Source organism: Geospiza fortis, unplaced genomic scaffold (assembly GCF_000277835.1).
Source record: "Geospiza fortis unplaced genomic scaffold, GeoFor_1.0 scaffold43, whole genome shotgun sequence".
In the NCBI taxonomy this organism is placed as follows: domain Eukaryota; kingdom Metazoa; phylum Chordata; class Aves; order Passeriformes; family Thraupidae; genus Geospiza; species Geospiza fortis.
In genome coordinates, this window is record NW_005054431.1 from 901,547 (window position 1) to 917,760 (window position 16,214).

General features: G+C 37.7%; 1 protein-coding gene across 1 annotated transcript in view; it reads right to left on the reverse strand.

Moving 5' to 3' along the window:
* Positions 1-16,214, reverse strand: part of XRCC4 (X-ray repair cross complementing 4) — a 128,795-nt gene that overhangs the window by 110,768 nt on the left and 1,813 nt on the right. Inside the window, exon 2 of the mRNA XM_031061913.1 lies at positions 15,195-15,382. Coding sequence (XP_030917773.1) covers positions 15,195-15,382 — 188 coding nt within the window. The remainder of the gene's footprint in view (positions 1-15,194; positions 15,383-16,214) is intronic.

Below are 16,214 nucleotides of genomic sequence, written 5' to 3' on the forward strand. Positions count from 1 at the left end.
TCCTGCTGAGTTTTTCTTTAATTATGCAATCATCCTAAATATTCACACAATATTTCTTAGCTTTATTAAAATATAAACTTGTAGGGATAAAAAACAGGCTGAGAAACATCAGACAACTTATACAGATACTCCGTGTTGCTACAACATGGTGATCACAAGCTGCAGAAGATAATCCTGTTAAATGAACTAACTGCTCGCACACTGTGATTTTAAGGGAGATTGTCTCTTTTTTCACTTGTTTATTGTCTGGTTTCCACAGCAATACACTGCCTGTTTGTTTTGAACATGACATGGAGAACACATTTGTTCAAGGCACTATTTTCTCAGCTTTATACTGTATGTGCACTGATGGTCTCGGGCCAAAGGAGACGCAGCACTCCGAATGCACAAAACCCGAAAGGATCCAAAATGAGCTTTGGCCAGTCCCAGTTTTAGAGCACCAAAATGTCAAGCTACAGCTGTTCTGCCTTAATGAACTGCCCAGCTTAACCCAGTCCTTCTCCCCATCTCCCCCTGAGAGAGGCTGATGACCTTGTGTCAGTTTATCTCACCAAATGTATGTATCTCACCCAGAGGTTTCCTGCTTTGCGTCCTTCTTTTCTCACCTCCAGCTCCAGCCTCCACACAGGCACAAACCACTTCACAGAAAAACAAAGTTTCACACGATTTTACAACCCCACAACTATTCTTATTCATTCACAGAACAGCCACCACCAAGAGTTTACAGGGAGAAAAGAGTAATTTGCTTTTCCCGGTCTCAAAAAGCACTAAATTCAAGACATTAAACATACTTATTTCACTTCCAGTGTCTAAGTTTTGACCTTTGCTCAAGTCTCTCCAATATAGAAAATTGCTGGCAAAAGCTACAAGCCCAAACTCCTCTCAAAGCTTTCAAGAGGGCTCCTCTGAAGAAATTTTAAAATATTTCTCCAATTTCCAACCACTCTTTCTGCTAAATTCTAAGGTTCTAAGGTTGCTGTCATGTTTTGGTTTGAAGAGATGACATCTTTCAACTCGCTTTTGTTATAAGAAACAAGAAACTGCCTGGTTTCCTCATGACAACCACTTCCACCACTTGGAAAATGCACTCAGACACATTTTTTTTTTGCTCTCCATCTCACAGTGACACCTCATTTCTTCACTCTGCAGATGATAAGCCCAAAAACAGTCAAGAGCCACACCACTGCCCTGGCACTTTTGAAAATCTTTGGTTTCTGACACAACTTTCATTGCTGGATTGTATTGGGCCTTACCTAATTCACCAAAACGGGGGGATGAAACGCAGAACTTGCATGGCAGATTCTCATTTCAAAGCAATGCAAGAATCAAGACAAAGAGTAACACAAGATATAAAAAACTAATGTGGGAATTCACTGACATTTTATTCTCTGAACACAGTAGTGGAAAACACAGCAGTGGATACCTCAAGGACACAACCTGCGGGGATGAAATCTTCAGATTTCATGGAGACTTTCTATCTACAGTAGACATGAAACATACCACATATATTTTAGGCTTGAACAACAAGTACAGATGTAAGAACCACAGCCATTACTTATTTCACTGAGTCTCAAATCCTCAGACATTTAAATAGAAATAATTAAATCCAGCTTTCGTGTAGAATATGGAAACCTCTGCAACACTACCTCAAAAAAATCTACTGTGATATTCTTCATCCACAGATGCAATCTTTTATTTTTTTCACTTTTAGGTCAGTCTAAGTGATCCTGACATTCTCTTCTTTGGACATGAGTAACTATAGGTATGTAAGCCTTGATCCTGTCCTGCAGAGGGATTTTTTTGTGAAGGAAATTTACCAGCCAGAATTACATTTTCATTCTGTAATCCCTTTAGTATTTTAGCAGACTTGCCTATTACTTTAGTTCCAGACTGACTACAGCACAGGCAGCTTCAGATTTCAACACCAACAAGTGGGATAGGATACCCACTGCATGCTGACAGAACAGTAGCACATTTTCAAGTCTTCCATAACTTCCCATGGATTTAGCATTAAAACCAGACTCGAGCAAGCCAGAAATCAGTTCAGCCAATTCTTTTTGCTCTCTTGGACACCATTTATTTGAGGAGAATGGTAATTTAAGCGTTTTCATCTATGTAATATCTTCCCTAGTAACTAATGGATTGTCTTTGTGACACACAAATATTTTTGCTTCTCAGATTCAGAGGAGAAATACTAATGGAACATCTTGGTCTGCTCTGAAGTGATGGCAACTTTTTTCAGCATTATTCAGAAACCCAATAAGCCTAAGAATATAAGCCTAGCACAATTCACGGAATGTTTTTCAAAAAGAAAGCATTTATTCTCTTAATTTTATTAGCTGCAGGTTTTTTTCATTGTATTATTCTGATTATCTTTTGTAAACTCACTTTTTTATATCTAGTCTTTTGTACTTTGACACTCCCACTTAAGCAGGAAAAGCCTCATTTAAATGTGCTTTCTTAAGCAAGAAACTGTGAGACTTTTGATCCTTTAAATGCTTTAAATCTCGTTGATATAGATCTATGTTCTTGATTCAACCATCTGTATGGTCTTTATTACCTTTTCTAAAGGCAAGGCAGCATAAAGCAAATTAATCAAACAAGAATCAATCACCCTTTACATCTGTGTATAGGAAATCCACCATAATCTGCACATAGAGAACACACAGCTAAGGAAACTAAATCAAAGATATTGGCTTTGTTATTAAAAAAAAAAACAAAAAACCAACCAAACCCCAAGCCTACATTCCCATTATGAATTCGCAGCATTATTAATTCCATCTCATGTTTCTGTAATATTTTAATACCTCACTTCAGGGCAGCCATGAAGGATTTTCATAACTTCCAGAGTGATGGGAAGACAGATATGAGGTTAGCTCTGAACTCCAAAAACTCCCATGCAGCAGCCCAGGCTGCTGCCAAAAGACCACAGATGGATGCCATATGAGCAGCTGAGACTGTGATGCTGAAGGGGAGCCATGGAAATTCTTTGCTTGTAATGTACTCGTGCAGTTCCAAGGTGTAACATGCAGCAAACTCAGTGTTTTAGCAGTTTTAATCTTCATCTTGATAATTTTATAGCTGTGCTCAGCAATAAGCTTCAGGGAAGGGACTCAAAAAAGCACGGTGACAGAAAATTAAAGTGAAAACATTGCAAAAAAGATTAATGTTACAAACAGACCATGAGAGACAGAATCAGTTTTGAGATTTTTTTTAGCTGATTTTTTGTCCTAACAGAATTTAGTGCAAAAATGTAATTATGTTTTTCTTTACAAATCCAGACACTGATTTTATCACAGTGACTTTTTTTTTTAAAGGAAAGGAACAGGCTTTCATTTCTGTTCAGAATGAAGTCTCCAAGTTACAAGCTATCTGTGAATTAAGTCCTTTTGTCATTTGATAATCAAGAACTGTCTGCAGAGAGAGCCCAGAAACAGCTTCTCTAATACGCCTAAATTGCATATGACTAATCCAGGGGAGTGGGGTGGAAAAGGGGGATGGAAATCTGCCTGGGCTGAGTCATTGTGAAGGCACAGTAAAGAATGACTGCTGTGCAAGTCCGAAGCTATTGAGACATAAATTGGCTGACCTAGTAGCCAGTTTTTAAGGCTTAGCACAAATATGAGAACTGAGCCCTCCCTTGACATCTCAGACTTCCCCTTTCAACAAATGAAATTTCTGAGTTGCACTGAGAAATAATTTTCAACTTACGAGGACGCCACATAGCTGAAATGATCAAAATTTAGAAGCTTCAAACTGAAAAGCTGCTGCTTCAGCTGTGTTTGATTGTTTGCTCCAACAGGATCCAGCTAATGGACTGAACAATAAATAGTATTTGTGAAACCCAAACTCACTTGTAATTGTGTTTGACAAATAAGTTAAAAGTTCCAGGTTCTTTTTCTTGGCTATCTGTTGTACTGCTGACTTAAGTGCTGCACATCACTCTCTCTCAACAGTGAAAACTTCCTCATGTAACACTTGGAAAAGGTAAAACAACAAAAAAGACAGGCTGAAATTCTTCAGAGAATACGTACCCAAAACCTCCCTAAATCTGAGAAGGCCAACAGGCAGACCGATCAGCTTTTAAAGTCACCACAGAGAGTGGACCATGAAAAACTGATTTCAGGAAAAACCCAGCATTTTCATAGTGTTAATCCCAGTGGAACTTCCAGAAAAAAAGATATTTTATTTGGACAGAAGCGTCCAAACTGAAATATCTACAACAGCACTACTATAAAACTATCTAGTGTCTATGCCATTGCCTGCAACTGCTGCCATCCCCACCAATTACAAGGGTGCACATAGTAAAATAAAAGAATCCTACGACCTAAAATGCTCTACAACAATCATTTGAGGGCTTTATCTACAGAATGCTTTAAAATTAGCTTCCATGCCCATGGGAAAGACCTGATGGAAACTTAAGATCTTGCCTATCTTCCATAGGTGTCAAGTTGATAATGAATGGAAAATTTGGGACCTGCTAAACAGTTGGGCATCTACTGCAACCAGAAGATAATCCTTGGAAAACAAACACTGAAGGAAACCAGATCCTATCTCTCAAACAACCCTCCTTAGCCCATGGCTATGAACACTCACTCTTCTTCACTGAGGAGAGCAGCTGGGACCTGTAACAGGATGAGTTCCAATTAAATGCCCAACTTCAGGGCAAACCAAGAGTCCATTCAGACATCATTTGGGAAATCCTTAACTACTAAAAAAAAAAAAAAAAAAAGCCCTACGGGGCTCAAATATGTCTTAGCTACAACTTCAGGTTTTATTGGCACCTTCTTTTTCTAAAGTAAAAATGCATGTTCACTTCTCAAAAGGCATGTTCCTTCAACAAAGGCCACCTAAGTCAATTAACAGGTTAAATGTACTTTTTGAAAGCTTGCTGTAAGTTTCCAGTGGGGTTTCTGTAGAAATACCAGAACATTTCAGCTAATTAGGTCATTGTGCAATCCAAGCTGTGTTAATGTAAGAGACAGGGTTAGTTCCTGAACTACCAAAATTCTGTAGCTTGGTTGTTAGCAGCAGCCAATCTATGCCATTTGTCAGCAATAAGCTGGTTTTGAGTACTACCCAAAAGCTTTAAGAACAAATACAGTCTTCATCTTGCATACAGTACTCAGAAAACAGTAATTACACAACACTCATGATAGATTCAAGCAAATATCACACACTGACACCACTTACAGGTTACCTCTGCACTATAAATTTACTTTTCTGAATTCTAAGAAACAGAAAAAAAATGCTTTCCCACATTTTCCCCTGCATTTCCCACAGTATATCCCAATGTTCAAAAAACAATTTCAGAATATTTTTTCCTTAACTGCTGTTTTAGCCTTAGAGCAAAATACAGATTTCCTTCTCAAATCTATGCACACCCCCCTGATCTAAGGCTACAGAGAGTTCAATATAGCCTGGAGAACCTGAGGTTGCCATCATACACCAATAAGTTGTAACATTTCATATCTGATTTTAAAAAGAGTGCCTGTGATAAAGGCCACTCTCATTTGATTGCCATTTTCTCTTCAAAAGCACTAAAACAATGAGGCACAAAGGGTTTTTGTCACCCACCAGACTACTGAAGCATTAACAGCTTTATGGAGAAACCCACATGAATTTCTCAACAAAAATGACTACATTTCTTTTACCATATGGAAATATATTTCTTTCCAATGTCATGGTCTGGATCGGGTTTAAAGTCGCAGCTGAAAGGAAAACACTCCTGTGTCATGGAATTGATGTTATTTTCCTAAACCATGTGACCTGACATGTAGGGACTTTTAATTTCTTTTTTAATTAAAGTAGCTGCCATTTGTTGAATGACATCATTTTCCATGCCCAAGTACATAAAATAGCCAGTTTTGTAACTGTCACTGAGCAAAACCTGCAGAGTCACTCACACACCATGAAATACATGAGTTTCTTCAGGTAAAAGCAACAGAGAACTGAAAATTAATTGACTAGAATCCAAGACTGGTAGATAATTGAGAAACGTTTCACTCCACCCAGTTTTGATGAATCAAGACCAAGTATGTCAGATGTGGTAAATGAAAGAAAAAGCAGCTACAGAATTTTGTTGACCCCTGAATTAGATGTGCAATCGCACAGAAAGCCTCCACTACAAAATGATGGTGTCATGAAATTTTAACCTATGAAAGACAGACAGACACGTCACTGACTCAGTTTTAAGCTTCTCTTTTTCAGTAAGGAAACTCTAACACTGCTGAAGGAACAGTATGAGAAACTGAGTTTAGACAGATAGATTTTGTCCAAATCTAGCTTAAAGCCTTAACATTGCAATTAAAAAATTAAAGATTAAATTTAAAATAGAAAAATCTTTAATAAGAAAAAAATTGGTTTGAGAAGGGAGTAAAGTCCAGGGTGGTTGTCTCACCTGCTCTAGGGATACTAGGATTAACTAGCTGAGCTTTGTCAAGCACTACAGCACTGTCAGAAGAGACATTTCCTCCAACCACACCACTGATTTTCATAGGAAAAAGAAACCACAAGCAAACCCACAACAAAACATTAAGCTGTCAAGAGAAGACAAGTTATTGTTAAAGCAAAACACCTTTAATAATTGCCATTAAAATTTACAAGAAGTTAACAGAAGTTGTCTTTAAGGTCCATACCAGCCTTAAGTATTCTATTATTTTGCAAGAAATGGAAAAGATAAAATTGAGTGTGTATTTATGAATATATATCATTATACACACATGATTTATATGTAAATCATTCAAATATCATGACCATCATATCTGAATACACACATTTTCAGAACATTGCCTGGCACACTTCACCTAGCTCTTACCAGGGGAATTAACACCATCTCAAACACATTTGCATTCTCTAAGAGCTTTTTTAGTACCCAGCAAAAAGAACCAGCAAGAAGTTACAGGGAGCTTTAACACAATGGAGAAATTGTTCAGAAAAATATGTGGAACAAAAAGCTCATGCTTTTGTAATATGAAGAAAGGAGCACAACAGATGTGAAATGGTTTAGTGGATGTTTCTGTTTAGACAGACCTGGAAAATGGAGTCTCCTAACAAATAAAAGATAGCAGGCAATTCCTACAGGCTTAACAATTCTCCACGACAACTCTTGATTTGTTAATATTACCGCAAAGCTCTTTAAACAACTTGGACTCTGAATAATATACACAGAAGTACGAGAGATTATGGATAAAGGTACTAATTCCAGAGAAGTGGCACCCTCTGGAAGCTTGTTACCCCAAGCTGGCGTGTTGGGGTTAGGCAGAATGCACGTGTAACTCTAATTTTGGCATCCTGCTGATTATGTATACTGCTCCTGCTAGGCCCTCCACAATAGTGGTCTTGATTAAAGAGCATTGTTCAGGAAGGGGAGCACATGCATCTGCAGATGGCATAAACATGCTGCAGTGACTAAACAATGTTTGATGAGCACATGCAGCCCTGGCAGAGCCCCAGATTGTGCTCTGCAAGCCTTGCCTGACAAACTTGAGATAAAACACACAGCTCAGCCACGAGGGGCAAAGGCAGCAGCTCCCCACTGCCAGGCCTGAAAACAGTTGGTAATAAAGGTGTGTAAATAGATGTCACACTCCTCAGTTTAGGTATTAGCCTGTCCCACAGAAGTTAAACCCAAAATTAAGTATCTGCTGTCGTTGATCTCGTGTTGGGGTTTTTCAGTGGGGGAGTGCTCAGTTTTTACTAGACCCGGATCCAAAGAAATACTATTTTATTATCTTATTCTCTCCACATTTTATCTGTCCTGATTATTTCCCACAAATGAAGACCCTCAGTGATAGTGGATAAGGTCAGTCTTATCCTCTGTAAGTTTACATCTTGGCATTCAACAAAGAAAATAGTTGTTTTAGAAAAATTGGTTTAAAAAAGTTCTGGAGGACCACGTTCAAAAAGGAAAAAATTAAAGGACTGGTACCTGCATGTTCTTTTCCACAGAAAGAATGTCCTCTTTGCGATCATGCTGGTTTTTTATCCCCAGATCACATCACTGAAAAAAGAACTGCTAAACTGTAATTATGTCAGGTAACTAATAGAGATAACAGCCCCCCTCTCACTGGTTAGCACAGCACTTCTGCTACCACATGTCCACATAAGGGCCCTATTAAAATCCTTTTCCCAAACATCTTTAGTGATTTACCCATGGCCTGCAAGGATTTTTGGGAACAAAACATCTTAGTTATGTAGTTTACAGGCTTTTAAAGCTAGCACACCCACATAAGAGCATACTTCTCTGATCTCTTGAAGAGAAAACTCATATTTAGTTATTTACAGTCAAGGAAAACATGGGGGTTTGCCCCTCATCACAGCTAACCAAACCTTCAGGTGGTCTCAGAAACATAACAGTTTTCTTGCATACAAATCAGTGCATATAAAACCAAAATAAATGCTGCATATATTAATGCACTCTTTATTTTAATTCCTCAGTTTTGACCCATGTCCGAGGCAATGTCTCACTAGTATTAAGTGAGATGAAAACTACATTGCTCAATGTATTTCAGCCCACCAAGTCAGTAACACTGGCAAAACCAAAATTGCATTGCTGAATGGCTGATTTAGAAAATCCCAGCAAGTCACAGGACTACAATTTTAACTCCTTTGTGAGCCCAGGGAAGTAAAAGATGACAGTGAATTCTTCTGTTTTCAATTATTAGCAAAGAAAACCTCACCAAAACTGGAAATAAAACAGTGCTTGTGAAGGCTAGACAAGTTCACATTTTTTCATAACTGTGTATCTTCTCCACCTCAGTCAGGCTTAGACCTCTCACCTAAATCAGAACTTGCTAATCAGCAACTCAAGTTAGTCTCTAAAAGCTACATTAAATAAATCCTTTTCTTTCTTTTTTTTTCTTTTTTTCTTTCCTGAGAGTGATTCAGCTGAGAGGAGAAGAATATGGACTCAGGATAGACTGAAAGAGTACAGTCAGGTTTATTCCAACTAAATAGCAAAATTCATCCCTGATGTTCCTGGGATGGATTATCTATACAGAACAACAAATTCTCATTCCAGCTGGAATTGAACACGTACGAAACACAACTGCAAGGCACCAAGTTCAGTGTAAATTAACGGAAATAAATCTCCCATTGTTTTGCAAGATGTACAGCCATCAATTAAATGAGCAAAGAACTAGTAGAAAAAAAAACTTGACTGCTTCCAAATCCCAGTTTTTGGCACCTCTGCAGCCCCTAAGAGTATTGACAATGTTCTGTTACAAATCTGTGTTAAGCTAATAACCTACAGGTATTATTCACACACTGAAAAGACAATGTGCGTTTACGAACGGAACAAAAAACAGTACCTCAAACTCCTAAAAAACCCCAAAGCTTAGGGCTTATCTGAGAAAAACACATGCAGAAAGACTAGGATTTGGGTTCCAAAAATTAGAAAAAATTAGTCACACTTTGTACCCAGCAAAGCAGTTGACATCTAATTTTTAATGAAATGTCCGGCATTATTTGCAGAGGTACCTGAGAGGAACAAGAAAAGAGAATGAAACAAATAATCTTCTATGGAAGAGCTTTTTCCTGGAATGATACTACCCAGAAACCTACCCTCAAAATTGTGTGATGTACCTGCCCTTCTCAGAAACATATTTTTTGCAAGAGAACCACATTTTCCAGTGAGACTAAAATATTTCAGAACAATTCTAATTGAATCTTCTACTCACCAGCTCCAAATCCATGTGCAATCTGGCATTTTAAGTTTAAAACTCAAATATGCTTAGGCTTTGTCCTCATGATGAAAAACATTCATTCCACATATTGACATGTAACAGGCAGTAAGTAACATCTGTCAAATCCTATGGGCAGGCAGAACACCTCACAGGGTTTTTAGGTTTTTTAAACTTAAGAAAGTTAGTATGGTAAGTTTACCATACTAAGCCTATGGTAGTGCTGTTCCACCAGAAAAAGAGCTGATCTTGCTCTCCTCACTGGACACAGAAATTAGGGACTTATTCTTCACTGTCTTCACTGTTAAAAAAAAATCATTTTTATCTTTGTCTACTAATACAGACTGAATTCAGAGTGGAAAACCAGATATGTGTCTTTTAAATCACTGCAGCATAAGGAAAGAAATCAACAGGAAGTGCAACACTTTCCTCACTGCACATTCTGCTGCTCCCTTTCTTCATCTCATCACCCCACAATATTTCCATATTTGTCCCTTTTTAAAAAATGCAGGACATCCTGAATTTGCCCTTTTCTTACATTTCAAAACATCTTCTGTAACTGCAGCAGAAGTAACAGAGGTGTTGAAGTTGCTCTGAGAGGGTTTAAACATACCCATTCAATATTTTACATGGAAAAGGTGCTATTTTAGCGAACCTAAGAGTTAACATGAGGTTGAGAGCTCTCCTGTGCCTTTGCAGGTAGAAAGATGAATGTTTCCTCTGGAGCTGTGAGAGGTGAGAGAGCTTCTGAAGACAAACCACTGGTGAGATTCTCGTTGGTTTTCAAGCCCTGGCTGCTGCTCATCCTCACAGAAAATAAAGGACTGGGGTCTTGCAGTGAAGGTTTAGAGCCCACACACAGTAATCTCTTTTCCAGAGCACCTACTGTCCTCTGTAATTTGTGTTTGGGAAACTAAAGCTTGCCAATATGCCGTGATTTAAAGATTTCTTCCTTCTAAAAGGAAAGCATTTGCAAATGAAAGCAAGCCTTGATGTCCACACAGGGATTTTAAATGCTCAGCAGGTATTCCAAAAAGGGAAAATCTGAAAAAATCAAGAGGAGATGAGAGGAGAGGAGAGGAGGAGAGACAACATGTTAACACCAAGAGGAAGAAAGAATAACTGACAATTTTTCTTGCACAAATCCAAATCTGTTATTTTATGAACACATTAAGTATACTTGAAATATGTTTAGACTCTCATTGTACTCAAGAAATACTAAGATGCACTTTATAGTGTAATTTACAGTACACCTTAAAGCACCTAAACTACTATTTTTGTCCAATTGGATAAGTCTAGTGAAATACACAGATCCTAACAGGTTGAGAAAAAATTAGGAGAATTTATTCATCACAGTGTCTGATTCCTCCTTTTTCAACAATACCAGTTTTAAAGGCATAAATTGCCAGTATTTTAAATTTATTTCTCTAAACTACTGCTTATCAGAAGCAGCAATCAAATACATAATCTAATAGCTAAGCAAGGAAAATAGCAGAGCTTAATTAATTCACCAGGACTTCTGTCACACATTGTACAGATACACCTTGTAGGTGAATTGCACACCTACTAATATGGTAGGGAATAATTTTCAGAAATTGTTTTTCTCACCTCAAGGCTACAGAAATGATCCAGTGCATTTCCAATGTACCTGAAATATCTGAAGGAACACCCGAGGTGAGACGGGGAAAATCATGTGGCACTCAGAATTCTGAGATTACTTACAAGATAACACTTAATGTTTCTATTACATAAGGCACATTAGAAGCCAGCTATTTCTAAAATGGGCTTCCAAGAAATCCATTCAAGTGTCCACTCTCAGGTCCTGAAGTGCATAGACATTAAGTGATATAAGTGATATGAGAGTCATTACTTTCACACTGACCCAAGGATTAATCATTTCATCTTCCCCTCTCCTCAGCTGGTGGAATTGCCTGGGAAACAACCTGAACTCTCAGTGACCTTTGCTAACCAAACAACACATCCTCAGTGGTTTGGAGCAAAGTAACTACTCAGACCTTGAACCAAGATAGTTTGGACAGCACAAAGAGCTCTACAAACTGCATTTCTCTCAGTTAGCATGCTGTGAAAAGTTTTGGTCAGCACAAGCTTCTCCAGCCTTTTTTTCAACTTTTAGTAAACTTATAATGAACTCACAGGCCCGACCAGGGAAAAGCAGCCACAGGAAATGGGGGAGACAAATAACAGCATCTCTTCCATCATCCTAATTAGCAACCGTGCTGCATCTAAGGTGGAATTTGTTAAGCTCTTACCCTCCCTGTTTACAAATGTAAGCAAAAGGCAAGGAAAAAAACAACCCCAGAGCCTGTCACATTACTGTAAAAAAAGAGACTGCTAGTACTTAAATAATTGTTTATCAAAGGCTATTTAGTCTATTTAATTGCCAGCCCCGAAGAAAAGAAAAAAAAAGAAAGAGCTTGCCGGATTTCCATTATTTATTATATGTGGAGTGACTCGCTGAAGCACTTGGAAAGATTTACTTCCCAGTGGTCACCTACTTAGATCAAGCACTAAATCACTGCCTCTGTGGCTGGTGTTTGTTTAGGTGGCAGCAGTTGAGCTGGACCAGCCTCCCCGGCCCCTCGCCGGGGTCTCCGTGTGTGTGGCCCGTCCGGGGCTGCAGCTGGATCCGCACACAATTCCCACTGTGCTCCACAGACGTTGTTATTCCAGGGTCCTTCCCGACACCCCAGGCACCCCAGACACGGCTCCCAAAGGCAGAGCCACCTGTCCTGAGGGAGGTAAATCACAAACACGCCGGGATTTTCACCCAATGTGTCAGAATTCTCACAAAAACACATCAGGATTTTCACTGAACCCATCGGGATTTTCACCAAGGGAGTGGGGATTTTTAAACCACTATTTCTTAGGCTCAGCTGCACATCCTGAGGCACAGCCAGAACCAGTGTTTCTAAAGCTCAGACATCATTATCTCTCCCGACCAACATTTCAGGATAAATAAGTACTAAAACTCTTACGAACATACCTTAAGATAAATTATTTTTCTTATTCTGTTACTTCTAAGAATTACAGGCAGCCAGGGCACTACAAAGCAAACGTGTTACACTGTGCTTCCTCTAAATCAGACAGGAATTCTTCATGACTTGGGTAAGTTTTCCATCCATTCAAAACCCAAACCATCAGCACTCATCCCTTACATAAACCTTACATGCACTTCATTATATACTGATGATTATCAACACTTTTTAAATTATGTGAAGATACAGGTTTGGTTTCATTCCATCAAAGCAGCGCAGGAGTAGGTGTAACATCCTTTTACAGTTCATGGAAGGAACATATTTACTCATTAACTGAACAACAGGTGAATCAAACACCTTGTTAAGTCACCAAATGTACTGCACTGGCAATACAGGTAATTACAATGCATTTTTCATTACAGTCCCTTTCAAAGCAAGGGGCACAATGGGGCTGCCACCAATTCCTCCAGAAAACACCTGGGCAGTAAAACAAATTTCCATATCAGAAAGCTTTTCCCAGTAATATGCCTATGTTTTCCTTTGCTTAACATCACCCCACTATTTTTATTTGCACTCCTATAGACCACCCAACACAGTTTTGGCACATAATTAGACTTTATGGAAGCAGAGCTTTAGCAAGATGCTACAAAGAAGGTAAAACTTATTTCAAATACCACGGTTTGGTACAGCCATGAAAACAGGATCAGGATCTAGCTCAGAGATTTGCCAGTCATTAGTCCCACGTGGGATGGAGAACTGTGACAGCTCAGCTCTGGAAATCACTGGGCACAGGTGACTGCTGGTGATCAGCATCATGTTCTAGGCAAGTCCCATTAAAAATAACTAAAATAATAAAATACACTAAATTTGTGCATATAAGCATGCATATATTTCTAAAAATAAGGCAAGGCATATTATTGATTTTCTATGACTACAAAATTTACTCTCAGGCACCCAAATACCAATTTCATTACAAGATTTTGCAATAACTTTTACTTACATGGATTAATAAGCATTTTATAGCGCAAAGTGAAACAATGCATTTCAGAAGTTTTTGCTTTTTTTTTTACTAGAAACTGTTAATTATTAAACTGATAATAGATTAGCCCTGAGTTTAAGTAGTGTTTAAGCTGCAGAGGTGTTTCTCTAGGTTTCCTCTGCACTAAATTTACATTTAGCTGAATATCAGCCCTCTGGATGTACAGAGCCCAGGAAGATTAATTTCCTAACGTGGTGCTGAAAGAGAGAGATCACAAATACTTCCACAGAGAGTTTTCAAAATATTTGGAACATATTCTATTACACAGCTGAAAGCTATTTCTAATACCTAATTCTATTATTTAATATCTATACAACTGCTTTGGCAATTTTATTTGTAGGCATTAGTTTAGCACAGAAGGAGAAAAAAATGCATTTTCACCCAAGAAATCCTATCTTATCTAAAAACATTCTTTCAACACCAAAGTTTAAAGCATATATAGGAATCAAGGTTCTTTATATTTTCAATTTCTTTGGCCAGATTATTATTTTCCCAATTTGACACAAAGTTGTTTTCAAACGGGTTAAATTTCTCATAAGCCTTAATTGATGGAAACATGTATTAGGTGAAACAAACACAAGGATGTTTTCACTTAATAAAAATACAGAATGTATTTAATCCAGCCTGCATTTAGAACATGTGTGACACAGAGCAGAAACAAAAACAAAAAAAAAAAAGATCCTTAACCTTACTGCTCTCAATTTCTGAGTACAGTTTGGTCCTAAACTTTCAACATCTTTGTGAACAATCAAACAGCTCACAAGGTTTAGGGTCAGTATGGCCATGGGTAAATTCACAGAAATACTTATAATGCAGACTGGTAGACTTACATGCCCTAACTTACGGCTCCTCAAGATCCAAACTCACCTGAAATTTCGTATACTGCACAAGAAAAGGGGCATGTAAAAGAATAAAAACAAAAAGAAGTACAAACTGGGATATTCACCTTAAAATTTGCTTCTTCTTCAGAACTAAGTTTTAACACAGCAAAGCACAACCTGAAATATCCAGAAGTGTCTACAGATACAGATAATACTGGTTTCTTTCCTGTTTTAAGAGGGTCCTTTCCTTTGCAGCCAAGCAAGCAGCATGGAACCACTTTCCCATTTGCAATTTAATGCAACAATTTCAGCCTTAACTTCCAAAATATCTAAAGTACTTGCAAAGTTAATTTTAGAACTATGGTTTAGCATTTGAAAATAATCTTGCCTGATTTTTTTTTAATTTAGATGAGTAGTACAGAGAGAGGATAAAGAAACAAGGAAAACAAAAGTGCACAAGAGGATAAAATTTGAAAAGGACAGCATCCCCCCCAAACCACTCACTTTCTTTCTAGCTTGGCCCATGCAAGGGCTTGCAACACTCATTCAATCTGGAGCGAGTATCACACATCTGATTTTAAAGACCATAATAAAATACAAACATGTATTTCATTCGCATGGTTTAATAGTTAAATTTAAACATTTATCTACTTACAGAGCCATCTTTCAGGTTCCTTTCATAGGAGAAGTGACAGACCTTATTCTGCTCATCTCTTGAAATCACGAAGTTGTATTTGCCAGCCGACTCTTCTCCAGCTATCAGTGCTTTCCTCAGCTCTTCCACATATTTTTCTCTGTCCATTTCTATATCAGCAGCCTCACTAGAAATGTCTGATTCAGACACTACCAGAAAAAGACATGTGAGGAATAAATATTCATATGTGTGGGAACAAGTATGTGCATTATACATTACACACAAAGTATTTTTTAATATACATTTATATATATATATATAAATACTGTATTTATATATTTGCTATATATATACATAGAGCAAGATATATAAATATCCTAAAGTATATATGTATTTTTATATATAATTTTAAAAAATCTATTTTTTTATAAGAAGTTCTGTCCCCTTTTTTCCTCATCTAAAAATTAATTATTTCCTTACTGCTACTGATCCACAATTCTAGTTGCCTAAAGTCACCCAAAAAAGAACAGAGTGAAATGTGGAATCCATTGCATGCGTGATGCGAAAAGGAGTAGAAAAAGGTAAGTTAGAAATATTTACAGAGCAAGTGCTTGACTGGAACAGTGATTTCAGTACTGAGAAGATAAACTTTTAATAACAGTAAGAAAGTCATAAAAAGAAATACACTAAAATACTGCAATAGAGCACTGTGGGTTTGTTGGGGTTTGGTTTTTTTTTCCCTGTATATGCTGCATATTCCTTTATTATTTAAAACCAGCAGAACTGATCAATCATTAGGGAAATATGATATGCATAAATCCAAACAGATGTATTTCTTTAACCCAATACCAAGGTAACACACTAGATTACATTGAATATTTGTGTGCTTCTCCTCCCCTACAACATTCAGTATTTTCCCTCTCTCCTTAAACACGACTCCTAACACATTTCATCATCACATTAAACATACAAAACCCATAAAAGACAACTCCATCAGCAGCTCTCACTCTCTCCCTGGTAGGTCTTGCCAAGGAAAATAAT